The sequence below is a fragment of the Scyliorhinus canicula genome, chromosome 7 (genome assembly GCF_902713615.1).
Source record: "Scyliorhinus canicula chromosome 7, sScyCan1.1, whole genome shotgun sequence".
NCBI lineage: Eukaryota > Metazoa > Chordata > Chondrichthyes > Carcharhiniformes > Scyliorhinidae > Scyliorhinus > Scyliorhinus canicula.
The window spans coordinates 18,449,708-18,477,491 of NC_052152.1; the positions used below are offsets into that span (position 1 = coordinate 18,449,708).

The following is a 27,784-nucleotide window of genomic DNA, read 5'->3' on the forward strand; positions in this document are numbered from 1 at the left end:
TTATGTCCCTTGTCTCATTGAAAACCCTCGCCAAGACCGGGCCCACCAGCTCAGAAAACTTCCTATAGACTACTGGGTATCCATCCGGCCCCGGGGCTTTCCCCGACTGCATGGCCTTTAGGCCCCCCAATACCTCCTCCACTCTAATCGGGGCCCCCAGCTCATCCACTCGCCCCCCACCTACTGTTGGGAATGTTAACCCGTCCAGAAACCTTTTCGTCTCCTCCGGTTCTTCCGGAGGCTCCGAAGTGTACAGCTTGCGATAGAAGTCCCGGAATACCTTATTCAATCCTGCCGGGTCCTCTACTTTGCACCCCTCCCCATCCATCACTCTACTTATTTCCCTGGCCGCCTCCCTCTTCCTGAGTTGCTGCGCTAACAGTCTGCTAGCCTTTTCCCCATGCTCGTACACCATGCCCCTCGCCTTCCTAAGCTGTTCCACGGCCCTACTCGTGGATAGTGCCCCCAGTTCCGCCTGTAGTCTCTGCCTCTCCCTGAGTAAAACCTCCCCAGGGGACTCCGCGTGTTCCTCACCTATCCGACCCATTTCCCTGACCAATCTATCCATCTCTGCCCGGTCTGCCTTGGCTCTGTGGGCCCCAATTGAAATCAGCTCCCCCGCACTACTGCCTTTAGCGCCTCCCACAGGGTCGCCGCTGAGACCTCCCCCTGTGTCATTCACCTGAAGTAATTTTGCATACACCTCCGAAGCCTCTCACAGATCCCCTCCTCCGACAACAGTCCCACGTCTAGCCTCCATTGCGGGCGTTGGTAGTCTTCCCCCCCCCCCCCCCCCCGATCTGCAGGTCTACCCAGTGCGGGGCATGTTCTGAGATAGTGATTGCCGAATATTCCGTGTTCTTTACCTCCCCTATACAATCCCTGCTTAGTACGAAGAAATCTATCCTAGAATATACTTTATGGACGTGCGAGTAAAACGAGTAGCCCCTTCCTGTCGGCTGTCTGGCTCTCCAGGGGTCCACTGCCCCCATTTGCTTCATAATCCCTTTCAGCTCCCTTGCCATTGCTGGAAGTCTACCCGTTCTGGGACACGACCGATCCAAAGCCGGGTCAAGGACCATGTTAAAGTCCCCCCCCCATTATTAGCCTGCGAGAGTCCAGGTCCGGGATCTTCCCCAGCACTCTTTTAATGAAGTCCACGTCATCCCAGTTCGGGGCATATATATTCACCAGCACCACTCTTCTCCCCTCAAGTCTGCCCCGTACCCCCCTGTCTGCAGCTATGCCCTCTCTTCTCTCTCTCTCCCCCCCCCCCCCCCCCCCCCAGTAACTACAAAAAGAAGAAATAGATTAGCACCCGGCATATTCAACACCACCACCTTCCCATGGACAAATAGGGATGGGCAATAAATGCTGGCCTAACCAATGAAAAAAAAGCCTGAGAATTGTAGGAGAGAGATCAGCAGTTGACAGGGGAAGGAGTGTGTTGCAATAGCGTTGGCATAGTCAAGTAGTTAATACATGGGGCTCATCAGTGTTTTGAGATTGGCACATTTGATGCATTTCCTTGTCTAGCTTAGAATAGAAAGCTGTGACTGAATTAATTTCGGGAGGATCATGCAAGACAGCATCTGGAACGGGCTGCCAGAGGCAGTGGGTGAGGCGGGTATGACTTTGTCCGTTAAAAAGCAGTTAGACAGTTTCATGGGCAGGGTGGGTACAGAGGGATATGAGCCAAATGTGGGCAAGGGGGACTCGCTTAGTGATAGAAACTGGGCAGCATGGACAAGCTGGGCCAAAGGGCCTGTTTCCATGCTGTAAACATCTATGATCTATATGGTCCAAGTTCAGAAGAGCATTAACTGTAGTGTTGGTGACATAGGACAAAATGAGAGTAAAAGAGAGAAGCGATTTCAGATAATAAACTTTTCAATTTGGGTGTGTTAGTGTACACATGAGATCAGTCCTGAACTCACTTGGACTTTGAGGATGGAGGAAGGTGTATGTATTCAAATGAAAGTTCTGATGAATCTGCATTGCATGACCTCGTGTCGGTATATCCTTCCTGAGGTTTGTATTTCAGATCCTTTGTGATAAAGGCAATTTTAAATTAGATATCTAAATTATTTTTTTGTACCTTCCCACTAGTATTTACTGATTTCTTAATGTGGAGCCCTAAATCCTGTTTCTTCACAGTTCTCACTATTATTTAAGCAATAAATCTGCATGCCTGGACCTGTGTCAATGTCCATCTCCGGAACACTGAAGATGCAGCCAGATGATTTGGCCTTTGCCACACACAATAGTTGCCACCACCATGCCAAATCTCCATATTTAAGCCGGGAATAGTAGAGTCAGGGCTTCAGGGTTCTGTATTTATTCAAAATGTCCACAGCTTTACCACTGTCACATCCTTTTACATTCCTTCTGTATCTATGTAACAGATTTAACACAGTTGACTATATTTTAGTAGAAGGAATGAGGAGAGGTTCTATAGGGTAAGCAAAGAGACTAGTGGGTATATGTTATTTTGTTTTGGGACGGTGTCTTTAATTTAAGGTAAAATGCAGGATTGACGGGGTCATATGACCACTGATTCCTACTGGCAATAAGTCTTGGGCGGCTTTGTTGTTAAAGATTAAGGGCTTGGATGAAGGTGCAAGATATTCACATTTGTAAACCATGACGAGAGTAACTGTGCTGACAGATTTGTCTCCAACTCCCACAGATGTTAGGAATGTCATGTTTTGCAAACTGTCTATTTAATTCCCAGATAGGAAAAAGAGGCTAAGGAGCAGCAAATTAATTACCTGGATATATGGCCCACATGATTCACATTGCCACGGAGATGGACTTTGAGAGGGGGAACGTCCATAGGAAGCCAGTGTATGATTGGATTGTGGATTTTCTCAAGACATCCTTGAACGTGACCGATACAGTGAGTCTGCAAGGACCTTTAAAGGAGGAGTAGAGCAATAGAGTTAGCAAGTCTCTGTTGTTCACCATGTAGTCTGCAGGTGGGACCTCCTGCTTGGATTGAAGAGACCAAGTTCTTGATGGTCTAAACGAGGTTAGAAGATTAGCCTAGCATTGTGTTCATAATGAATGAAAAAACATTTGAATTACCTCTGGAAGTATTGGACTTTAAATGAGACTTGAGTTTTTAAAAATAGACACCAAGCTACTGGCTGAATTTCTGCAGGGTGTTTCTCGAAGGGTCAATGGAATCTCGACCTATTATCAGACAAGATAATTATAAAAAAACATCCAGAAACTAATTGCCATGTCTGGTAGAAGACAATTGGGCACACTGGCCATCTCATCAAGAGATTTCCTGCACAATGCCCAGACGGATATTTGTGGATTCACCTTCCCATTTGGAATGTACAAAGAATCAGTTAACAGTTGGCTGAAAAGCTGCCCTAGTTGCCTGTTGGTGTGTGTTCTGTGAGAACCAGCGGTGGGTGTTGACGCAGAAGAAAAAGCCAGCAAGCATACACGCAGCACCCTTGCGAATGGCAATTTTGCAGGCATATCTCAAATCACTGTCTGATTGGTGCAAGAGTAGAAAGTGTAACTGAACCCTTGTAATATACTGGAAAGTGTAAATATAGATGTTCAGTTATAATTGATGTGCACATACAAAGAAGACAAAAGGTGAGCAGCTTGGCACAACAAGGAATTACTAGACAAATGGCATGTCAGCATTCATTGCAAGGGCTTTGACAAAAAAGTTCCGAGAAAATGATCTAACTTTGGTGACCACATGTGGAGTATTGTGTGCACATGTGGTCATTTTTAAAAATGTTTTGAAGCAATGATGTACATGTCTTCGGCAGATTATTAATGCAGTGTCACCATATCAGTTTACCGTGATCGAGAGGTGGGATATATTGGGCTGCAGTCATCTCTGGATTAGGGAAAACTGTGAGGTGCTTTCATTGGTAGATATACAATTATGAAGGGGTTTGAAAGATTTGGCATGTTGTTTCCCCTGGCTCTGCAGTATAGAAAGGGGCGGGTGTGGGGAAAATGCTGCTGGGCAGATTTGAGGTAATCCGTCAATTCATTGGGACCGAGATGAGGTGAAATTACATAATTCAAATACTTGGGATATTTTTGAATTCTCTGCTACCCTGGCAGTATGTTCAATTGCTGAGTAATTCAAGGCTGATTTTATTATTATTCACTCGCGGTATGTGGGCTTCACTGGTTGATTGATTTATTGATTATTTATTGCCACATGTACCGAAGTACAGTGAAAAGTATTTTTCTGCGGCAGAGGGAACATACACAGTACGTACATAGTAGACAAAAGAATAATCGACGGAGTACATTGACAAATGGTACATCAATAAATAGTGATTGGTTACAGTGCGGAACAAGTCCCAAACAAAGCAATACATGAACAAGAGCAGCATAGACCGTTGTGAATAGTGTTCTTACAGGGAACCGATCAGTCTGAGGGGGAGTCGTTGAGGAGTCTTGTAGCTATGGGGAAGAAGCTGTTCCTATGTCTAGATGTGCGGGTCTTCAGATTTCTGTATCATCTGTCTGATGGAACGGTCTGTAAGATGGAAAAGGCTGGGTGTGAGGGGTCTCTGACAATGCTGTCTGCCTTCCTGAGGCAGTGAGAGGTGTAGGCAGAATGGGAGGGTGGCAAGCTTGAGTGATGCGTTGGGCTGAGTAGACCACGCTGCAGTTTCTTGCGATCTTGGGCTGAGCAGTTACCATACCAAGCTGTGATACAGCTGGATAGGATGCTCTCTGTGGCACATCTGCAGAAGTTTGTGAGAGTCGATGCAGGCATGTGAATTTCTTTAGCTTCCGTAGGAAGTAGAGATGTTGTTGGACCGCTTTTATGGCCCGTATCTAATTATACTTGTTTATTGTTTATTTGGATTTAATGTTGTTCTCTTAATAATGAGGGATTCAAGAATTACTCTGATATGTTTATTTGGATTTAATGTTGTCCTCTTAATAATGAGGGATTCATTAATGAGGGAATAATTACTCTGATAGCACATTCAATAACAGTAATATGGGGAGCTATTGGTACTGTCATTGGGCTAGTAATCCAGAGACCCAGGGTAATGCTCTGGGAACTGGGTTTATATCCCACTATGGCAGATGTTGAATTTTGAATACAATAAAAACTTGAGAATTAAAAGCTTTATAATGACCATTAAACTATTGTTGTAAAAATCCATCTGATTCACTAATGTTGTTTTAGGGAAGGCAATTAGCCACAATGAAGTTGTGACCTAACTAACTTATATATTTTCAGCGTAACCTCACTGCTCTTGTATTCTTTGCCTCGGCTAATAAAGAAATGATTCCATCTGCCTCCTTAACCACCTTATCGACCTGTCCTGCTGCCTTCAGGAATCTATGGCATTCACTCCAAGACCTATAGTTGGATACTGGTGGGATTGCGCATCTTCTGCAAAGTCAGTCATGGTGTTTGTGCTGCAGGTGTTTCTGAGGGTTTGCTCAAGTGTATTGGTGTGAACTTGCAGGGAAACTGCTCCCTGATAGATTTTCACGTTGCCAAGCTTGGAATGTGGCTGAAGAGAGCAGCATGAGCTTTTTTTTTTATTCGTTTATGAAACGTTGGCATTGCAGGCTGTGCCAGCATTTATTGCCTGTCCCTAATTGCCCTTGAAGAGGCAGTTAAGGGTCAACCAGATTACTGTGGGTCTGGAGTCACATGTCTGGAGCTACAAGACTCCTCAACGACTCCCCCTCAGACTGATCTATTCCCTGTAAGAACACTATTCACAACGCCCTATGCTCATGTATTGCTTTGTTTGGGACTTGTTCCGCACTGCAACCAATCACTATTTGTTGATGTACCATTTGTCAATGTACTCTGTCGATCATTTTTTTGTCTAGGTAAGGACGGCAGATTTCCTTCCCTAAAGGACATTAGCGAACCAGATGTGTTTTTATGGTGATCGTGAATGGTTTCATGGTCATCGTTAGACTTGTAATTCCAGATTTGTATTGAATTCCATCTGCAGTGGCAGGATTTGAACCTGGGTCCCCAGAGCATTACTCTGGGCCTCTGGACAATACCACTATGCCACCACCGCGCCACATCAGGAGTACAGTACAAGTGGGCAGCACGGTGGTGCAGTGATTAGCACTGCTGTCACGCAGCGCTGAGGACCTGGGTTCAATCCCGGCCCTGGGTCACAGTCCGTGTGGAGTTTGCACATTCTCCCTGTGGCTCTCACCCTCACAACCCAAAAAGATGTGCAGGGTAGGTGAATTGGCCACGCTAAATTGCCCCTTAACGGGGGAGAAAAAAGCTTTGGATATTCTAAATTTATTTTAAAGAAGAGTACAGTACAAGTAATTACAAATCTATCATTGATCACAGGAAAACATATCTCTCAGCTTGGGCTCAATTTGTTCAATGCAGTTTCTTCTCCATTAGGCTATATGGCACTTTACAAAAGAAAAGCCGAGCGACGGTACCAAACCCTGGTGCCGCTGGTTAACAATAATCGATCTTTGGAGATTTTTTTTTGTTGTCAAATAATTGGGAATTCATTTTGTTTTGCAGAGTTCGCTCCAGCTCAGTGTTGATAAAGTGGGTCCACATTCATCTCCATTCGACCTGAGTCACATAACTACTGTTATCCAATCAGACCGACACTTGGTGAGTACAATTTGGTGTGTTGCGATGGGGAACCCTTAGGATTTCTTTTTCTTATTGTCACGGTGAAGTTTTTAGAGTTTTTATTTATTGAAGGGATGAGGGCTTTGCTGACTAGGCCAGCACTCATTGCCCATCCCGAATTGCCCTTGGGAGGATGGTGCTGAGTTGCCTTCTTGAACGGCTGCAGTCCATATGGTGTAGTTACACCCAGAGTGCTGTTTGGGGGGTTTTTTCTCTCTGCCACAATGTACAAAGTGCCCTAGAGTGGGTGAGATGTGAATGTACACCCTGCATTACTTTTACAGTGTCTTCCCAGTTTTGACCATGGAGTTGGACAACCATTGTATTTCCCTCACATGGAGAGCAAGCTTGGATAGCTTCCCACGCCCGTCCCCTTGTGATAGGCCGGGAGATGGCATTGACTGATGCCTGAGCGGGTTATCTGCCTGTTGCCTTTGACAGTCTTGGAGCTGTTGAACAACTGTGTGGCCCTGATACTGTTTGCTGACGGCGTCAGTCCAGTCGATATGCTGTAGGATATTGCTTGTGTAATATCTTGAATTGAGCAAAGATTCTAGCTATCATCTCTGAATATGGCGAAGTCGATATCAGTGAGTGTTCTCGTCATCAATGTAAGCATCTGGAACGTGTTTCAAGCAAATGGTCAACTCTTGGAAGTCTACATGATTGAGAATGACAGGCTGAGCTTTAACATGGAAAAATAGAAAAAAGGAGCAGGAGTAGGCCATTCGGCCCTTCGCACCTGCTGTGCCATTCATTGTGATCATGAATCATCCAACTCAGTAACCTGTTTCTGCTTTTCCCCACATATCTTTTGATCCCTTTAGCCCCCAGAGCTATATCTAACTCCTTCTTGAAAACATTAAATTTTGCCCTCAACTGCTTACTGTGGTAACTAATTCCACATGCTCTCCAGTCTCTGGGTGAAGAGAATTTTCCTCATTCTCTTCCTCATTCTTCTAACCTCCTGGGAATATAATCCTAACTTACTCTCTCCTCATATGTCTGTCTGTCATCCCAGGAATCAGTCTGGTAAACCTTAGCTGCACTCTATAGCAAGAACATCAGATAAGGAGACCAAAACTGCACACACTATTCCAGTGGCCTCACCAAGGCCCTGTATAATTACAGTACATTTTCAATGCCTGGTGTACAAAAGTCTCATTGCACATTCCCCCTCAATCTCTGGCCATTCAGGTAATCTGGCGTCCTGTTTTTGCTACCAAAGTGGATAATTTCACATTTATCCACATTACACTACATGTGCCATACATTTGCCCACTCTCTCAGCCTGTCCAAATCACACGTTGCTTCCTCCTCACCAAGTCCTCCCACCCAGATTTGTGTCATCTGCAAATTTGGAGATATTACATTTAATTCCCTCATCTGAATCATTAACCTATCTCGTAAATAGCTGGGATCCCAGCACCAATCCCTGCGGTACCCCACTAGTCACTGCCTTCTATTTGGGAAAAGACCCATTTGTTCCTATTCTCTGTTTCCTACCTGCCAACCAGTTTTCTATCCACCTCCCCCCACTACCCTACACTACCCCCAATCTGCGGTTGACACAACCAGATGTAATCGTCCCATGATTTCAATTGTCATAAAATTAGTTCAGGAATTTTAAGTTCATGCCTGCTTAATTCAAAAGATGAACTCGTTCATCTGGCATGGGTGACCTCGGGTTAGGGGTTTCGAGTGACTTTTAATTCACCAATCGCTTTTCCACATTTCTGGATAAAATGTAATGTTTTTTTTGCCACCCTCCCCTTCAAATAATTGTGTAACCGGCAATGTACGGATTGCTCTAATCTTGTTCGTTGTAGAGGAACCTTTTAAATTTTTTTTAATGAATCTGAGACCAATTTGTTCTCGAAGAGCAGCAGAGGTGGAATTGGCAGTGATTGTGTATCCCTGCAGGGACAGGAAATTAAGAGCTATGTAGACAGGAAATGATCAAAATCCTCGGCTGTGAGCTGTGGCAAGTTTGCGTTTGTTTCCAGTTTACCTTAAGGCACATGCACATCCGCTTTGTCGCCGAGTATCTTGGTGACTTGTACAAACAGTAATTACGTCCACACTTTCTTTTTGCATTAATAGATTACTATAGTTTTATGTTATGGTTCATTCTAGTTGATTATTTCTCAAAACATTTTTTAAAGTTACAAAACTATTGATTTTATTTTTAACCCAGTCTATGATTATCTTTTGAAACAATCTCCACCCGAGTACTGCTCTCTGCTGCTAAGTTACTTTTTAAAAATATATATATTTTATTCAAAGTGTTCCATTTTATACATAAAATAATACAAAACAACGAAACAGAATAAAACACCGATACACACATGCAATCTGCAAAACATAACCTAACCCCTCCCAAAACTAGCCCCCCTCACCCCCTCAGCAATTAATGGTGACCAGCTCCTTAAAATTCACAATAAACAGCTGCCATCACCGGTAAAACCACTCAATTGCTCCCCTCACGATATACTTTATGTTCTCAAGGCATAGGAACTCCGTCAGATCTCCCAGCAATGCACAAGCACTGGGCAGAGGAGAAGCACACCTCCACTCCAGCAGTACCTGCCTTCAGACAGTCAGCGAGGCAAAGGCCAGGACACTGGCCCCCGCGCCCGTCTGCAGCTGCGATGAGTCTGACAACCCCAAATATGGAAGGACAGGTCTCCAGTTCAATTTTCAGAATCGTCGACATGGTGCTAAAGAAGGAGACCCAAAAACCCACCGCTTGGGGCAAGACCAGAACATGAGCACGTGGTTGGCCGGACCCCCTGAACAGCACGCAGACTTACCTTCCACCTCAGCAAAGAAACGACTCATTCTAGCACTAGCCAGATGTGCCGTATAAACCTCTTTGAGTTGGATTCAACTAAGCCTCGCGCACAAGAACGTGGAATTCACCATCCGCAGTGCCTCGCTCCACACTTCGTCATCTAAAATGGGCCCAAATTCCTTCTCCACCTGTCCAAAACCCCCTCTAGTGACACTAAATCCTCTGATATAATCTGTTCATAAATACCCTTCCTCCAACCCTGCGTGCGAAAGAACCCTCTCCGTTAGAGAGGTTGGTGGCACCACGGCGAATGTCGGCAAAATTTGTTTTGCAAAGTTGCGAACTTGTAAATATCTGAATAAGTCAGTTTGTAAAGTTAGATTGGAAGAGACTGTGATTGCTGGAGAATCACAGCGTTGTATCAGTGCAGCTTTTCTCATCATCTTCATTCTGGGGAGATGCCTGACCATGGATTATTTAGCAGCGAGTAGCATAGACATTGACGATTTGTTTTACAACCTCTCGTCCATTGTCCACACAAGGATCCTGTTCAGAAGACATGAGATAATTGGAAATAAGGGATCTTATCTGTCTCTCCGTCAATTTACTTACTTACACACACACACATACTCTCTCACTCTCACTCTCTCACTCTTTCTTTCTTTCTCTCACTCTCTCACTTTCTTTCTTTCTCTCACTCTCTCACTTTCTTTCTTTCTCTCACTCTCTCACTTTCTTTCTTTCTCTCACTCTCTCACTTTCTTTCTTTCTCTCACTCTCTCACTTTCTTTCTTTCTCTCACTCTCTCACTTTCTTTCTCTCTCTCTCACTTTCTTTCTCTCTCTCTCACTTTCTTTCTCACTCTCACTCTCTCACTCACTCTCACTTTCTTTCTCTCTCACTCTCTCACTTTCTTTCTCTCTTTCACACATTCTTTCTCTCTCTCTCACTCTCTCACTTTCTTTCTCTCTCACTCTCTCACTCTCTCACTCTCTCACTCTCTCACTCTCTCTCTCACTCTCTCTTTCTTTCTCTCTCACTCTTTCACTTTCTTTCTTTCTCTCTCTCACACTTTCTTTCTTTCTCTCTCTCACTCTCTCACTTTCTTTCTCTCTCTCTCACTCTCTCACTTTCTTTCTTTCTCTCTCTCACTTTCTTTCTCTCTCTCACTTTCTTTCTTTCTCTCTTTCTCACTCTCTCACTTTCTTTCTTTCTTTCTCTCACTCTCTCACTTTCTTTCTTTCTCTCTCTCTCTCACTCTCTCACTTTCTTTCTTTCTCTCTCTCTCTCACTCTCTCTCTTTCTTTCTTTCTCTCTCTCTCATCCTCCCCCCTTCTCCCCATTCTTCCCCTCTCTGCTCTGCCAACCTTTCCCGAGCTCAACGTGCCAATTCTAACACCCAGACAATGACTTAATCCTTTAGTTTTTGTGAAAATATTGTTACTGTATAGATTTTTACAGGTATTTTTCACAGGCATACCTGGTTGCTGCTGAAGGCTGCAATCCAGTCAAAAGGTTTCAGTAGCATTGTGAATGAGAGAACAAACTAGTGAGCCCTGTCAACACAATCTGATCATCCCTGGATTAGATTGAAATAGTGAATTTGTGGCAGATGGATTTGGTTTGTGTTAGAAATCTGTGCTGACGATTGATGCTTTTTAGTTGTTGATGTTTGATTGCCATTGTTGCTACTCGAGAAAAACAGTTTGCAGTGCAGTTACCAGAAAATTCCATATATCATTCTGGCCAACTTCTTATCAAACCTTCATTCATTTAAATAAAACAAATTTCTATTGACGATGGCTCAGTTGATGAAGGAAATAGTTGGTATATTTCGGAGCCATGAGAGACCAAAAAAGGGTTCACGTTCAGTCCTTCATCTACAGCAGTGGCAGGCAGCCTGAGGGCCACATGCGGCCCATCAGGGCTCTTGAGTGCGGCCCACGAGACATTTTATCGGACTGTTGCCCACCTGCAGGGTTGCAACATTCCGCTGGTTTCTGTCTGGGTAGCTTTTTAACTTCTGATATAACTGAAGCTTTACACACACAAAGTGAGGTACGGCCGATTGCTCACAACACTGACTGACTGAGAGTCGTGCACTCGCTCTGTGTATATTTTTTTTAACCATTTGAAATTGATAGTTGAACTAATATATGAACGATTAAGCATTTTCTATAACTTATTATGAAATATGGATGTGGAGATCACATGTAGTATTTTTAAGTTTGTGGATGATACAAAGCTAGGCAGGAATGTGCGTTGTGAGGAAGCTGCAAAGTGGCTATAGGAGGATTTGGACAGACTCAGTGAGTGGGCAAGAACATGGCAGCTGGAATATAATGTGGAAAAATGTGAGGTAATCCAATTTGGTAGAAGAATATGTAGAGTATTTCCTTAATGGTAAGAAATTCAAAAGTGCAGATGTACAAAGGGACCTGGGTGTCCTTGTCCACATGTCACTGAAGGTTAGCATGCAGATGCAGCAAGCTATTAGGAAGGCTAATGGAATGTTGGCCTTTATCACAAGAGGGTTTGAGTACTGGAGAAGGGAGGTCTTGCTTCAATTGTGTAGGAGTTTGGTTAGACTGCACCTGGAGTAGTGTGTGCAGTTTTGGTCCCCTTACCTCCGGAAAGGATATTCTTGCCATAGGGAGCTTGCAACGAAGATTCACCAAACATGTTCCCAGGATGTTGGGATTGTCTTATGAAGAGAGTTTGGGCAAACTGGGCCTGTCTTCTCCAGAGTTTCGAATGAGAGGCAATCTCATTCGAAATCTACAAAATACTTAAAGGAATAGACAGGGTAGAGTCAGATAAGATGTTTCTCTTGGTTGGAGAGTCTAGAACCAGTGGGCATAATTTCAAAATAAGGGGAATGTGACATAGGACCGCAATGAGATATTTCTTTACTCGGAGCGTTGAGAATCTTTGGAATGCTCTACCGTAGAGAGGGCTGTGAAAGCTCAGTCACTGAATATGTTTAAAGTGATCGATTTCTGATTAAAAATAACGTAGCGGGTTATGGGGATAGTGGGTGTAAAAGGCATTGAATTGTGCGATCAGCCGTGGTCGTGTTGAATGGTGGAGTAGGCTCGACGGGCTGAATGCCTCCTCTTCCTCTTGTATGCTCCTGTTCAGCATGTGTTAAACGGCCACTATTAATACCAGGGCCATAGGAAGCGAGCATGCCCAAGTTCAAACTTGCGGCTCACTGGGATGACAGACGGCTGCTCGTGCAACCTTCTCATCAGTCTAGAATGCCCATCACTGATCTACAAGTAAACCCGGTTTTTATGAAATGGGTCGGGGCAGAGTTCATTCCGTTTTTTAAAAAAAAAGAAAAGATTTTCCTTAAAACCAGCATTGTGTAGTTCACTGGCTCACTTGTGCACCGGTTTAAATGCAGCTCAATATCTCGACTTCCCATCCTTGGGAGCGCTTTTTGAATTATTTATTTATTTGTGTTTTTTTTTTAATTTAGAGGACCCAATTATTTTTTTCTCCAATTAAGGGGCAATTTAGCGTGGCCAATACGCCTAGCTTGCACGTCTTTTGGGTTGTGGGGGTGAAACCCACGCAGTCATGGGGAGAATGTGCAAACTCCACACGGACGGTGACCCAGGGCCGGGATTCGATCCCCGGTCCTCGGTGCCGCAGTCCCAGTGCTAACCACTGTGCCACACGCCGCCCTGCGCTTTGTGAATTATGCTGCAAATTCCACAGTGCAGCCAATGGCAAAGAAGGCGTCTGCTCCAAACAAAATGGTGAACCGTGCTGCTCGTGCTTGCTATTAGAGTCAAATGATGAATTCACCTCCACTGAGGATGTTTAATGCAGCACAGCAATGTAAAGTAATCGACCCGAAAATACCATGGGTCTTTCAATGGCTTCAGAATAAATTAATTGTGAGGGTTGCGAAAGGAGAAGGCAAGAAGCAGAGAGAGTGAATGTTGACTCGCGTTACTTCTGTGCGCTTTGTAGCAGCTGGTTACCGAGCAATATCAAAATAACACTCCCCCGAAAGCAAGCAAGCCTGTCCGTAAAACTGTCATTTCCCGTAAATAGGTATTACAAAAATTCGGAAATTACCTGTACAGGCTGAACTGACATGTCTAACAATGCTGCAATTGAATTCCAGTCTTTACCTAATCACAGAATTGTTCCAGCACAGAGGAGGCAATTCAGCCAGTCTTATCTGTACTGGATGTCTGAAGGATAGGTTCAGGCTGTGCATTCCAGATTTAAATCACTCTCTGCGTGAAAAGGCATCTCCTCTCATCTCCATTGCTTCTTTTGCCAATTGCGCTGAATCTGTGCCCTCTGGTTTTCAATCCTTCCACTGATGGGAAGTTTCTCCCTCTCCACTCTGTCCGGGCCCCTCATGATTATGAATATCTCTCTCAAATCTCTCCTCCATCTTATCTATTGAGCCCTGAAACCAGTCTCATGAACGTTTTCTGCTCTCTCTCTCCTCTCTCTCCTCTCTCTCCTCTCTCTCCTCTCTCTCTCTCTCTCTCTCTCTCTCTCTCTCTCTCTCTCTCCAATGCCTTCACATCTTTACTCACATGTGGAGCCCAAAAGTGGACAAAATACTCCCAATTAAAACCAAACATGGGGAGAACATGCAGACTACGCACAGACGGGGTCAGCACGGTGGCACAGTGGTTAGCATTGCTGCCGACGGCGCTGAGGACCCGGGTTCGAATCCCGGCCTTGGGTCACTGTCCGTGTTGTGTTTGCACATTCTCCCCATGTCTGCGTGGGTTTCACCCCCACAACCCAAAGATGTGCAGGTTAGGTAGATTGGCCACTCTAAATTGGAAAAAATAATTGGGTACTCTTTTAAAAAAAAAATTTTTAAAAAGACTACGCACAGACCAAGCGGAAATCGAACCTGGGACCCTGGCGCTGTGACGCAGCAGTGCTAACCACTCGTGCTACTGCATGCTTCACTAACCCCTCCCTCAGCCTGTCCTGGTACCTTCAATGACTAATGCACCCCATTATGTCTGCTCCTGCTCCCCCTTTAGAATTGTACCCTTTACTTTATATCACCTCTTTTAAGTTCTTCCGAGCAAAATGAATCACTTCACACTTCTCCGTATTGAATTTCAGCTGCCACTTCTCCGCCCAACCTGCCAACTTGTCCTTCAGGCTCTGCACTATCCTGCTCGGGGTTCACAGCAGAGTTTTCTACCACCCGCAAATTTAGAAATTGTGCTCTGTGCGTCTAGGTCAGCTAAGGAGAAGAAAGTTGTGCAAAGTTTCTGCTTCCTGATAGCTGCACCCCATTTTCCGTGAGGGTTACTGTCTTGGCTTGCATGAGGAATTGCAACCTGGGAGAATTGTCAGAGGATGCCAGGCACCTGTGGGAATCCACGCCAGCATGAGTTTGTACCTGCAGTTGAAGGGGAAGGGAAGAAACAGGATGGCGTTGGAAGGAGAAAATTATACATCATACAGTAATTTTGGGCAAGTAAAATAAAAGATCATGAGCTGCGAGTCTCATCTGCCATTAGCATCTAATGCGAGCCAAACTCTGTTCTATGCCAGTGGATGGAAAATGTGGTGACTTTGGTGTAATCTCTGCAGTAAAGCTTGTTGTGGATTTGGTTTTAGGTTTTTAGATGCCATGTGACTGGAGAGTACGCTCAGTTTTCGATCAGTGCGATCCAGGACTCGCCTGTTGCCATGGGGCTAGAATCTTTTCATATCCAAGTGTCGCCACTTCATATTCAGGTAAACTCTTAGAAATCGTACACATCCCTGTCAGCATTAATGGGGCCGAGGTGGAGATGGTTGGCAGCTTCAAATTCCTTGGTGTGCACCTCACCAACAATCTGTCCTGGTCCACCCACGTCGAAGCTACGACCAAGAAAGCACAATAGCGCCTTTACTTACTCGGGAAGCTAAAGATATCCGACACGCCCACATTGACTCTAACCAATTTTTACAGATGCACCATAAAAGCATCCTATCTGGCTGCATCATAGTCTGGTATGGCAACTGCTTGGCCCAAGACCGTAAGAAGCGACAGGCATGAACACAGCCAACTCCATCACGCGAACCCGCCTCCCAACCATTGACTCTGACTGCACCTCCCGCTGCCTTGGAAAAGCGGGTAGCATAATCAAAGACCACCCCCCACCACCACCCAGGTTATTCTCTCTTCCAACTTCTTCCATCAGGCAGGAGATGCAAAAGTCTGAGAACACGCACTAACAGGCTCAAAAACAGCTTTTCCCCGCTGTTACCAGACTCTTGAATGAACTTCTTATGGACTGAACTGATCTCTTCACACATCTTCTCTACTGAATAATACTACACTCCGTATGCTTCACTCGATGCCTGTGCCTATGTATTTACATGTGTATTTCTGTATGTCCTTTGTTTAGCTCAGGGGCTGGTTTAGCTCAGGGGCTGGTTTAGCTCACCAGGCTAAATCGCTGGCTTTTAAAGCAGACCAAGCAGGCCAGCAGCACGGTTTGATTCCCGTACCAGCCTCCCCGGACAGGTGCCGGAATGTGGCGACTAGGGGCTTTTCACAGTAACTTCATTGAAGCCTACTCGTGACAATAAGTGATTTTCATTTTCATTTCATTTTTTCATGTATGGAACAATCTGTCTGGACTGTACGCAGAACAATACTTTTCACTGTACCTCGGTACATGTGGCAAATCAAATCCAAATCCAATCTCTCCACTGAAGTTGCCGGAACATTTATTTGTACTCATTCACGGGATTGTTGGCCAAGTTAGCATTTATTGCTTATCCCTGATTGACCTCAATGAAGTAGCTTGCCAAGCAATTTCAGAGGGAAGTTCAGAGTTGACCATATTGCTCTAGACGTGGAGTCTCATGGACCAGAACTGGCAGAACCATCAGAAGTTAGCGATTTAAATCACTTTTGTCAGATGGTTCCCAGCACAGTTGTTAGCACTTCTGGGCAATTACCGGATAAACCCTATGATGAAAACGTCCTAGAGGTATTCCCAGCACAGTATTTGGGGTACAATTTAAATGTGACACTGGAGAATCTGTAAGTTATGGGTCAATGAAGGATAACTTGCTTGATCATGTCCGGACAAATGGGAGATGGACTACAGTTTCAGAGAATTAGTTCATAACTTTGATTCAGACCATGTAAGTAGCATCTATGCAATGCAACGCTCACTATGTAACTTGGGGCCGACCAGTGCCACGTAATTCTAAACGCCTCAAACTGCTGGTGTGCAATCTAACTGAGCCGTGAATTGGAATCGGGGGGGGGGGGAGGTGTAACATATTCATCCTTTTGTAATTTTCTTGTTTCCCTAGCTGGAGATTCATATTCAAGACATTGATGTTGTCCAAGTCACGTGGAGTCTTGTGGATCCTCAAAACCTTAGGTTGAAAGTGACACCGAGAATAACAAGGGAGGTGAGTGACTTGAGTATTTTTTTCGCCTCCAGCTCCAGAGTAACCATTTATAAAGCTTTAAATGTTTACTACTTGTCTGTTTTGGCATCTGTTTTAAGAAGATAGAAAGCAAATGTCCAGAGCAAGTTTTGATTTGTCAACACCAATCCTGGACTTGTCCAAAGTCGAGTGTTTACTAGCTGGGGCTACTAGATAGTGATTGAGAATGTGAATCTGATTCAAGGCCCCTGGCTTGAAAACATTTATCGCCCTCCGGTTAGATTTGAACTGGACGTCAAAGCCTAGAAATCAAACTTGGGACCATTTGGCTTTCACACAGGCCCTTAACTATTATAATGATTTGTTCTGTCGGTCTTGTGTAAAACGTGCTTATTCCCATCTGTAATATATGAAATGCTAGAAGGCTACCATGTATTATCTGTATGAAAAAACACTCGACAAACTCTAAAATGCTGTGTTCTATTCTGGTTGGAGGTAAAACTGCTGTGATAATTTCTGGAAAGACGTGCCAGATCATCGACATGTGTACCACCATTACATGTGAGACCACCACCCACCAGGTACGCGGTACATACATGTGCGACTCGGCCAATGTTGTCTACCTCATAAGCTGCAGGAAAGGATGTACATTGGCGAGACCATGCAGACGCTGTGACAACGAACGAATGGACATCGCGCGACAATCACCAGGCAGGAATGTTCCCTTCCAGTTGGGGAACACTTCAGCAGTCAAGGACATTCAGCCTCTGATCTCCGGGTAAGCGTTCTCCAAGGCGGCCTTCAGGACACGCGACAACGCAGAATCGCCGAGGAGAAACTTATAGCCAAGTTCCGCACACAAGAGTGCGGCCTCAACCGGGACCTGGGATTCATGTTGCATTACATTCATCCCCCACCATCTGGCCTGGGCTTGCGTAATCTTACCAACTGTCCTGGCTTGAGACAATTCACACCTCTTTCACCTGGGTTACCCCTATCTCTTGATCTGTAAAGACTGAATTACCTGCAAATGCTTGCATTCTAAGCATTGTCTGGCATCGTTGAATTTGTCTAATATATATGTTTCTGGAACATACCTCTTCATTCACCTGAGGAAGGAGCAGTGCTCCGAAAGCTAGTGTTTGAAAGGAACATGTTGGACTTTAACCTGGTGTTGTAAGACTTCTTACTGTGCTCACCCCAGTCCAACGCCGGCATCTCCACATTGTGATAATTTCTTGGCAGAGGTCTGGCCATCTTGTACAGTTGTGCTGTGTCAATTTAGTTGTGTTTAACGATCTGGTCTTGCAGGAGCCAATTCCTGGTCAAATCGGTCACTTTAAGTTCCAGGAGGTGAGAGTTTGAATGGTGGCATTCGTGCAAACAGTAATTTCCCAGGAACAGACCTTATACACAGGCCCTATATCGTTCTTGAGCTTGTTAGGTTGGGTACCAAAATGAAGTTTAGAAGTAGAGAATGTTTGCCAATGATTGTTCAGCAATTTCCAGTGTTTCCAGCTCTGATGCTTTCAAGAAAGCAGATAACTCAGGATATTCCTATTGTTTGATACCTTGTGCATATATAAAACGCAATCTGAAAATGCCCTTGTCCTGTGCTATGCTTTGATTTGTTTGGAGGATAGTGAAGAATTTGTGACTGTCTGAACAAATCAACCTAGGTGGATAATAGGTTGAAGGGAACAGGGCCTATATTCAGTACAGCCCTTCCCTGTTTCATTGACCAGTCTGTTCCTAAAAGAGGAGACGGGAAGAGGGCCCAGGGAATTAACTCTTCCAACTTTTACGGATGCACCATAGAAAGCATCTTATCTGGCTGCATCGCAGCCTGGTATGGTACCTGCTTGGCCCAGGACCGCATGAAACTTTAGAGAGTCGTGAACACAGCCCAGTCCATCATACAAACCTGCCTCCCTTCCATTGACTCCATCTACACCTCCCGCTGCCTGTGGAAAGCGGGCAGCATAATCAAAGATCCCTCCCACCCAGCTTACTCACTCTTCCAACTTCTTCCATCAGGCAGGGGATACAAAAGTCTGAGAACACGCATAGACTCAAAAACAGCTTCTTCCCCACTGTTACCAGACTCCTAAACGACCCTCTTATTGACTGGCCTCATTAACACTCCACCCCTGTATGCTTCATCCGATGCTGGTGCTTATGGAGTTACATTGTATACCTTGTGTTGCCCTATTATGTATTTTCTTTTATTTCCTTTTCATTTCATGTACTTGATGATCTGTTGAGCTGCTCGTAGAAAAATGCTTTTCACTGTACCTTGGTACATGTGACAATAAACAAATCCAATCCAATCCAATTTCTCTGTTCTTCATCTCCCTCACATTGTCTTCTGAGCTGCTGCATTGATGCTCAGCCTGCAGAGCTTCAAAATTGCAAATGAAATTAAAGTACAAAATACTGGATGAAGTGATTCTCACAGTATCTCTATTTTCTATATATTTGATACTGTCTCCGTATTAGATACTCGAGGCCTGAGTATCTGCCAGTTCAAATTTAAGTTCCTTGTTCAAAGATATAGATTGGAGTTATATTCCATAATTTGTCAGCTTCCAAGTTGCCCTGGAATAGCGAAACTGGAGTCCGTGGGAATCGGGTGGGATACTCTTTGCTGGCTGGAGTTATACCCAGCTCAAAGGAAGATGTCTGTGGTGATTGTAGGTCAGGACATCGCTGCAGGAGTTCCTCAGTGTATTGCCCGAGGCCTAACCATCTTCAGCTTCATCAATAACCTTCCTTTCATCATAAGTTCTGAAGTGGGGATGTTCACTGGTGACAACACCATCTAACTCCTGAGATATGAAATGAAATGAAAATCGCTTATTGTCACGAGTAGGCTTCAATTTCAATGAAGTTACTGTGACAAGCCCCTAGTCGCCACATTCCGGCGCCTGCCCGGGGAGGCTGGTACGGGAATCGAACCGTGCTGCTGGCCTGCTTGGTCTGCTTTCAAAGCCAGCGATTTGGCCCAGTGAGCTAAACCAGCTCCTATTGCAGCAGTCTTAATGCAGCAAGACCTAGACAGTATCCAGGCTTGGGCTGAAAGGTTCCAGACAATGACCATCTCTAACAAGGGAGAATCTAACCACCGTGCCTTGACATCCATTGGCATTGCCATTGCTGACTCCTCAACTTTCAACATCTTGGGGATTACCATTGTGCAGACGGTGAACAGGATTAGCCATACATATAATATATATATATACATCTATAATAATATTTATTGTCACAAGTAGGCTTACATTAACACCGCAATGAAGTTACTGTGAAAAGCCCCTCGTCGCCACACTCCAGCGCCTGTTCGGGTACCCAGAGAGAATTCAGAATGTCCAAATTACCTAATAGCACGTCTTTCGAGACTTGTGGGATGAAACCGGAGCACCCGGAGGAAGCCCACGCAGACAGGGGGAGAACGTGCAGACTCCGCACAGACAGTGCCCAAAGCCGGGAATTGAACCTGGGACCCGGGAGCACGGTAACACAGTGGGCAGCACTGTTGCTTCACAGCGCTAGGGTCCCAGGTTTGGTGCTGTGAAACCATAGTGCTAACCAGCATGCTACCAGATCCAAGTCAGCAGTGTGATGGAATGCTCTTTATTTGCCAAGATGAACGCAGCTCAACACTGAAGAAGGTTGACACCACCCAGCAAAAAGCATCTCTTCCACAAACATTCACTCTCTCGACCGACGTACAGTGCCAGCATTGTGTACCATCCGCAAGATGCACTGTGGGGTCTCACCAAGGCTCCTTAGACAGCACCTTCCAAACACATGACCACTGCCATCTAGAAGGACAAGGGCGGCAGATGCCTGGGAATATCACCATCTGGAAGTTCCCATCCAACTCACCAACCATCCTGACTTAGAAATATATTGCCATTCCTTCACTGTTGCTAGGCCAAAATCCTGGAGCTCCCTCCCTCCAGCATTTTGCGGGTATCTACAGCACGTGGACCACAGCAGTTCAAGAAGGCAGCGCACTGACACCTTCTCGAAAGCAAATTGGAATGGCAATTCCCACATGGCATGAATGAAATGTTTTTAAGTTACAAAATGTCACGACACCTGGGCTAGTGTGCGGTCACCTCCTGCCCCACTTGGCCCAGCGTTGCAACACAATTTTAAAATACCTGAGCTCCTTTGCTTTCTGGAGTTCAATCTTTCGTTTCGGTACTACTTCCTTCTCGGATTGAGATCGTTTTCCCTGACATGATTGTCTACTTTCTCTGTAGACTCATCATCATTTCGGGTTTACAGCAAAGATGTGCCAGGCACTCACTGATTGTGGAATAACAAAGCAGTACTTTTCTTCAGCGAGAAGAGAGAGAGCGAGGGTATCCTTTTTCACTTCCAAGGTCTAAACACTTCTGCCAAGCTCTCTCAGAAAGCATCATGCAGGAACCAGTTATTGACTGTTGTCAGTCAGAACACTGTCCTGGGCAACTCACCGATCGGCACTTAGCCAATCGAACCAACTTCTTCCAAAGCCGGTGTCAAAGATTCACTCAACGCCGACGGATCTGATTTTGTGCCTCCCAAATACAAAACCTGGAACACACTGTCCTGACAAGCAGGCTGCTTCAGCTTGAGTCCTCCGCTTAAAGACATATTCCAATTATGGGTCCACGGACCAAAAATAATAAAAGAAAAGAAAATGGGAACAAAGGGAATAAACAGGAAGGACTCTGACAAGATCTACTTCCTGTGTTTTGTTGTCAAATTGTCTTTAATTTGGTAACTACTTAAAGCTATACAGTAGTAATAGTCTACAGAAATACTTCCTATTCAGTCAGCTGGGTGAAACTGAATGGGATTGCGATATCTCGGAATCTACTCCGGCCGGGATCTTCCAAAGCCTCACTGTTTAAGGTAAGTGATGGCATTGACTCTGAACGTGCGCCCTTTAAATATGCCACTGTTTGTTAATCTGAAATAGGTGGACGAAGAGGATACGTACCGGGAGACTATCTATACGTTGTTACAGGACATGCTGACTTCTGCCCGTCCTAGGGTCCTGCTGAGTATGAAGGCGGCACCTTTGAAGGAAAGCCAAGTTAGTATGAGGTTTTTCAGCCTGCACTGCCCAATTTCTAAAGTGAAAATTTACTGTGAGGCCCTCCGTTTTCGCAGTTCAGCCTAACACATTGGAATTTGCCACATTTTTGTGTAGTGTGCAATTGTGCCTTGGTTACACTGCTAGCTGATATCCATGCAAAACAACGTTTCTTTATACATGTCTAACTCCTAGTTATTAACACTCTTTCCTTTTATTTATATATATATATATATATATTTGATGCACTTCTGAAAGTGGCAGTGCTGGTGGAAATGGTGGTAAAGAAAGCATATGGTATGCTTACCTTCATAGGACGGGGTATCGAGTATTAAAGCTTGAAAATTATGTTACAGTTATATAGAACGTTGGTAGGCCACATTTGAAATACTGTGCCCAATTCTGGTCAGCACATCGCCAGAAGGACGCGGAGGCTTTGGAGAGAGTACAGAAAAGGTTTACCAGGATGTTGCCTGGGATGGAGGGTATTAGATATGAGGAGAGATTGAGTAAACTGGGATTGTTCTCCCTAGAGAGACGGAGGCTGAAGGGTGGCCTGATAGAGGCTTATAAAATTATTAGGGGTATGGATAGGGTGAACAGTTGGAGGCTTTTTCCCAGGGCGGAATTGAAAATTACAAGAACAAAGAATAAAGAAAATTACAGCACGGGAACAGGCCCTTCGGCCCTCCCAACCTGCGCCGATCCAGATCTCTTTATCTAAACCTGTTGCTATTTTCCACGGTCTACTTCTCTCTGTTCCCCACCCGTTCATATATCTGTCCAGATGCATCTTAAATTATGCTATCGTGCCCGCCTCTACCACCTCCGCTGGCAAAGCGTTCCAGGCACCCACCACCCTCCGCGTAAAAAACTTTCCACACACATCTCCCTGAAAGTTTCCTCCTCTCACCTTGAAATCGTGACCCTTTGTAATTGACACCCCCACTCTTGGAAAAAGCTTGTTGCTATCCACCCTGTCCATACCTCTCATAATTTTGTAGACCTCACTAATTTCCCCCCTCAACCTCCGTCTTTCCAATGAAAACAATCCTAATCTACTCAACCTTTCTTCATAGCTAGCACCCTCCATGCCAGGCAACATCCTGGTGAACCTCCTCTGCACCCACAAGGGGGCACAAGTTCAAGGTGAGGAGAATAGATTCAGTGGAGATGTGTGGGGAAAGGTTTTTACACAGAGAGGGTAATGGTGGCCTGGAATGCACTGTCAAGGGAGGTGGTTGAGGCAGATACGTAAGCGACCTTTAAGACTTATCTGGATAGGGGGGGTACAGAAGGGTACAGGCAGTTGGTCTAGATAGGACACCTGATCGGCGCAGGCTTGGTGGGCCGAATGGCCTGTTCCTGTGCTGTATTGTTCTTTGTATACTTCCCCACCATGCGTTTTTCCTCTAAGACACACCCAGAGAGCCACACACCCATCCCTAACCTCAACATCCGTGTTGTCCCTCTCCTTGGTGAATACTGATGCAAAGTTCTCATTAAGGCTCTCACCCACTTCCTCTGACTTCACGCACAACTTCCCCGCTTTGTCCTTGAGTGGGCCTACTCTCTCCCTAGCTACCTTCTTGCTCCTTGGGGATTCTATGGCTCGGTATCATATTTATTTACATTGCTCCCCTGTAACGACTTGGGATGCTTCAAGGCATTATAGGGGCTATGTAAATATAAGCTGTTGTTGATGAAGAAAGAAACTGAGTGAGATGCACATTGCACACAAACAGATAGTTAAAAGCTAACCAGCGAGCTAGAATATAAAAGGGAGAAGGTTTTGCTACAGCTATAAAGCCCTGGTTACACCATATTTAGGTACAGTTATGAGTACTGCACCTTTACAAAGGATATATATTGGCCTTGGGAGGATGAGTGAATTTCACCAGAACATTACCACGGCACGAACAGTTATATAAAATAAACCAGGCTCAGATGACCCAGAACCTTGACGGTTGAGGAATAATTTATAAGAATTTTAATGTTTGATAAAATAGATGGAATATTTCCTGGTGGCGTGAGTCTTCTGAGGAATCATAACCTTCAAATCAGCCAGATCATTCAGGAGAGAAAATAGAAAATATTTCTTCATGCTAAAGGCGATAGAATTAAAAATAATATGAAAATAGGATAGGGATCGGTGATTTCACGGAAGTGTGGGACAGGCTCAAGTCGCAGAATGGCTTAGCCTGCGTAGAGACTTTTTCTTCAGAACTTAATTATTATAGTAGAATGAAGGAGGGGAGGGTGGAACGATGGGCGAGGAGGCAAAAGAAATCTTGTTCAATTCCAGCGGGGCATCGTGAAAGCAGAGATGTAGAGGCGGCAGGGGTTATGGAAGGAATTCCGTCGGGTATTCCGACCAGGTGGTCTTGTCACCAGTGTTGGGATGTGAGGGGAAAGAGGAGATGAGCTCGAGGTAGGACAGCAGGAGAAGGTTGCAGAGATTAAATGAAATGAGGCGGTGGAGGGATTGAAATTTGAGTTGTTGGCTGGGCATGTCAGTGTGAATTGGTAATTTCCCAAGGCTCTGAGAGAGTGGGGTTAGTGCACGTTCATGAGGTTGGCTGGGGCGGATCCAGTGAGCAAGAGCATTGGCCAGTCCGGTTCTCCCTGTTGCTCCAAGAAAGCTAACCATGTTTAACTCCGATCTATTGGTGGATGATTTAACCAGCTGTGTGTCAGTTTGATTCCTTTGGCATATCATGGTTGAGGTGAGAAGGGTCGCAACCACACTGGGAAAGACTGAGTGATTTGACAGGATTGAGCATGTTGAAAACCAATGTGAGGGAGCCAGCCAGCAGTACTTGTGTGAACTTGTGGGGGTCCTAGAGATTTAGTTTTCCCTTCCACAGTCAGTGGGGCCAAGGGTGGAGATGCTGACGACAAATGAGAGCGTGTTTAAAGGAGACCAGGAGGTGATCACATTCCTATTTGTTGAGATCTTGGTGATGTGTGAGGTCAAGAAGTGAAAAACCACAGATGAGGGTTTGTGAGGGGGGAGCATTTTGTGAAGCAAGAGAGCAGATGCGTCATAGAAAGAGAGCTTTGGGAGTACGTTGACATTGCTGAAGGTGAACGGGAAGGAAGCTGATTTGGGTTTTGTTTTGTGGTAGGTTCTTGTATTGGATGGATAACTGAGCAATCCCTGCAGTGGGGAACAGGTAGAAACAAAGAATACTGAATGGGACAGTGTGTTAGGTGAGGATAGCACGGGGGCACAGGGAATAGCTTGGGGGCAGCACGGTAGCTTAGTGGTTAGCACAGTTGCTTCACAGCTCCAGTTTCCCAGGTTCGATTTCCGGCTTGGGTCACTGTCTGCGTGGAGTCTGCACGTTCTCCCCGTGTCTGCGTGGGTTTCCTCCGGGTGCTCCGGTTTCCTCCCACAGTCCAAAGATGTGCGGGTTAGGTGGATTGGCCATTCTAAATTGTCATTAGTGTCCAAAAAGGTTAGGTGGGGTTACTGGGTTACAGAGATAAAGGGGATAGGGTGGAGGTGTGAGGCTTAAGTAGGGTGCTCTTTCCAAGGGCCGGTGCAGACTCCATGGGCTGAATGGCCTCCTTCTGCACTGTATATTCTATGAAATCTACGAAAGTTTTAGATGCTCTTATTGACGTTGCATAAGTGGGAAATCTTTCTTGTTGAAAGAATAAAGGATACAAATCTAAAGAGGGTGCAAGACCTGGGGGTAGGTGTGCATAAGTTATTGAAGGTGGCAGGACAGCTGAGGGAGTGGTTAATAAAGTATACGATATCCTAAAGTTTATTAGATGGAGCATAGAGTTCAAGAGCGAGAGGGTTATGTTGAACTTGTATCAAACAACGGTTCAGCATCAACTGGAGCATTGCGTCCAGTTCTGGCCGCCACGCATTAGGAAGGGTTTGCAGGCATTGGCCAGGGTGCAGACAAAGTTTACAAGAACAGTTCCCGGGATGATGAACTTCAGCCACGACGGTAGATTGGAGAGATTGGTATTGTTCTCCTGGGAGTGAGAGGAGATTTAATGGTATTATTCAAAATCGTGAGAGGGCTGAGAGAGTTACCGAGGGGGGGGGGGGGGGGGGGGGGGGGGGGGGCAATGGTTCCTGTGGGCGGAAGGATTGAAAACGAGAGGACACAGATTGAACTTAATTGGCAAAAGAAGCAATGGAGACGTGAGAACCATTTTCTCACAGCGAGTGGTGAAGATCTGGAATGCACAGTCTGAGACTGTGGTGGGCGCAGCTTCAGCGGAGGATTTCAAGAGGGATTTGGGTTATTATCTGAAATGGAAGAATATGGAGGATTGCAGGGAGAAAGAAGGCAGGGGAATGGAACTAGGTGTATTTTTACTTTGGAGAACTGTTGCAGACGCGACGGGCCAAGTGGCCGCAGGTGCTGTAACAATTCTAATTTTGAATCATCCATGCCCGCCAGCTTTAATTGTATCTGCTTTACACCATGCATACATAACTACTCATTTCCTCCAAGATCAACCACCAGGTTATCATAGAATTTACAGTGCAGAAGGAGGCCACTCGGCCCATCGAGTCTGCACCGGCTCTTGGAAAGAGCACCCTACCCAAGGTCAACACCTCCACTCTATCCCCATAACCCAGTAACCCCACCCACCACTAAGGGCAATTTTGGACACTATGGTCAATTTATCATGGCCAATCCACCTAACCTGCACATCTTTGGACTGTGGGAGGAAACCAGAGCACCCGGAGGAAACCCACGCACACACGGGGAGGACGTGCAGACTCCGCACAGACAGTGACCCAAGCCGGCAATCGAACCTGGGACCTCGGAGCTGTGAAGCAATTGTGCTATCCACAATTTGGATTTTGGATACCGTGCTGCCCTATGCAGGCTATGCAGTATGCATAGTTATGCAGAGTATTGGATGGCATTGGACGGTTTTATTATTGGGTAAACCATTAATCATCCTTTGCCTACTGGCATTAATGGTTTAGGTTCAATCAGCAGTATTTACGGTGTAATTTACCAACGGAAGATCTAATTTATTTCTTGTGTATCTTTTCTCTTCCTCCCTCCTTTCGCTTTAGAATTTGTCAGTTCCTCAAACTGCGCCAAGTGCAGAGTTGAACTCTCAGGTTTGCTCGCCTCCAAAGCCGCCAAGAGCTCATGAGCGAAAGCTTCTTGTGAAGATCATTAAAGTGGACAATCTTGCTGACCCGGATGCCGCAGGTAACCAAAGATAGTCACGTGATATTTGAGTGCTGCCAGGTCTTGCCAAACGGATACTGTGTAAAACGCAAAACTGCGGTGCAAAGCTGGTGATAGGAGCAGCAACGGTGCAGCTGTGTGCAAATTCACAACTTGTGCATTACACGCCGCCCTATTGACGTGTGTGAACTAGGAAGTTTAGCCATTTCACAAGCAAATCGGACTTGGAATTTATATGGCGCCCTCAACTTAATAAACCATCCCATGGCACTTTGGTGGAACATTATTGAGTAAAGTTTGACACTGAGCCATGAAAGAAGACATCAGGGCTGGTGAGGTAGCTTTTAAAGAGTGTCACCAAGGAGGAAGGAGAGACGAGAGTAAAACCTGAACAGAGGGTGCTGGATAACCTCAGCAGGTCTGGCAGCATCTGTGGGGAGAGAAAACAGAGTTAGCTTTTTGAATTTGTCTGTCTTTCTTCTGATGAAGAGCTAGAGGTCAGAGAAGAAAATTCCTGAACTTGTTCACAAATGTCATTTATTAGAATTGCTTTTCAGGTGCAATGCCTCAAACTGGGCTGTCTCGGGACTGAGTCCGTGCCGGCAGATCTTGCCGGTTTTTGGGAATAAACGCTCTGAACCTTAATTCAATGAAGTGGGGACATGTGA

General features: G+C 45.2%; 1 protein-coding gene across 3 annotated transcripts in view; it reads left to right on the forward strand.

The window, feature by feature from the left end:
- LOC119968756 (C2 domain-containing protein 2) overlaps positions 1 to 27,784 on the forward strand; it is a 66,417-nt gene that overhangs the window by 10,796 nt on the left and 27,837 nt on the right. For 2 of the 3 annotated variants that reach the window (XM_038801443.1, XM_038801441.1), the window contains exons 2-6: positions 6,533 to 6,628; positions 15,066 to 15,185; positions 16,764 to 16,865; positions 21,817 to 21,933; positions 26,996 to 27,137. In XM_038801443.1, coding sequence (XP_038657371.1) covers positions 6,533 to 6,628; positions 15,066 to 15,185; positions 16,764 to 16,865; positions 21,817 to 21,933; positions 26,996 to 27,137 — 577 coding nt within the window. The remainder of the gene's footprint in view (positions 1 to 6,532; positions 6,629 to 15,065; positions 15,186 to 16,763; positions 16,866 to 21,816; positions 21,934 to 26,995; positions 27,138 to 27,784) is intronic. The other variant, XM_038801442.1, reaches the window with a different exon arrangement.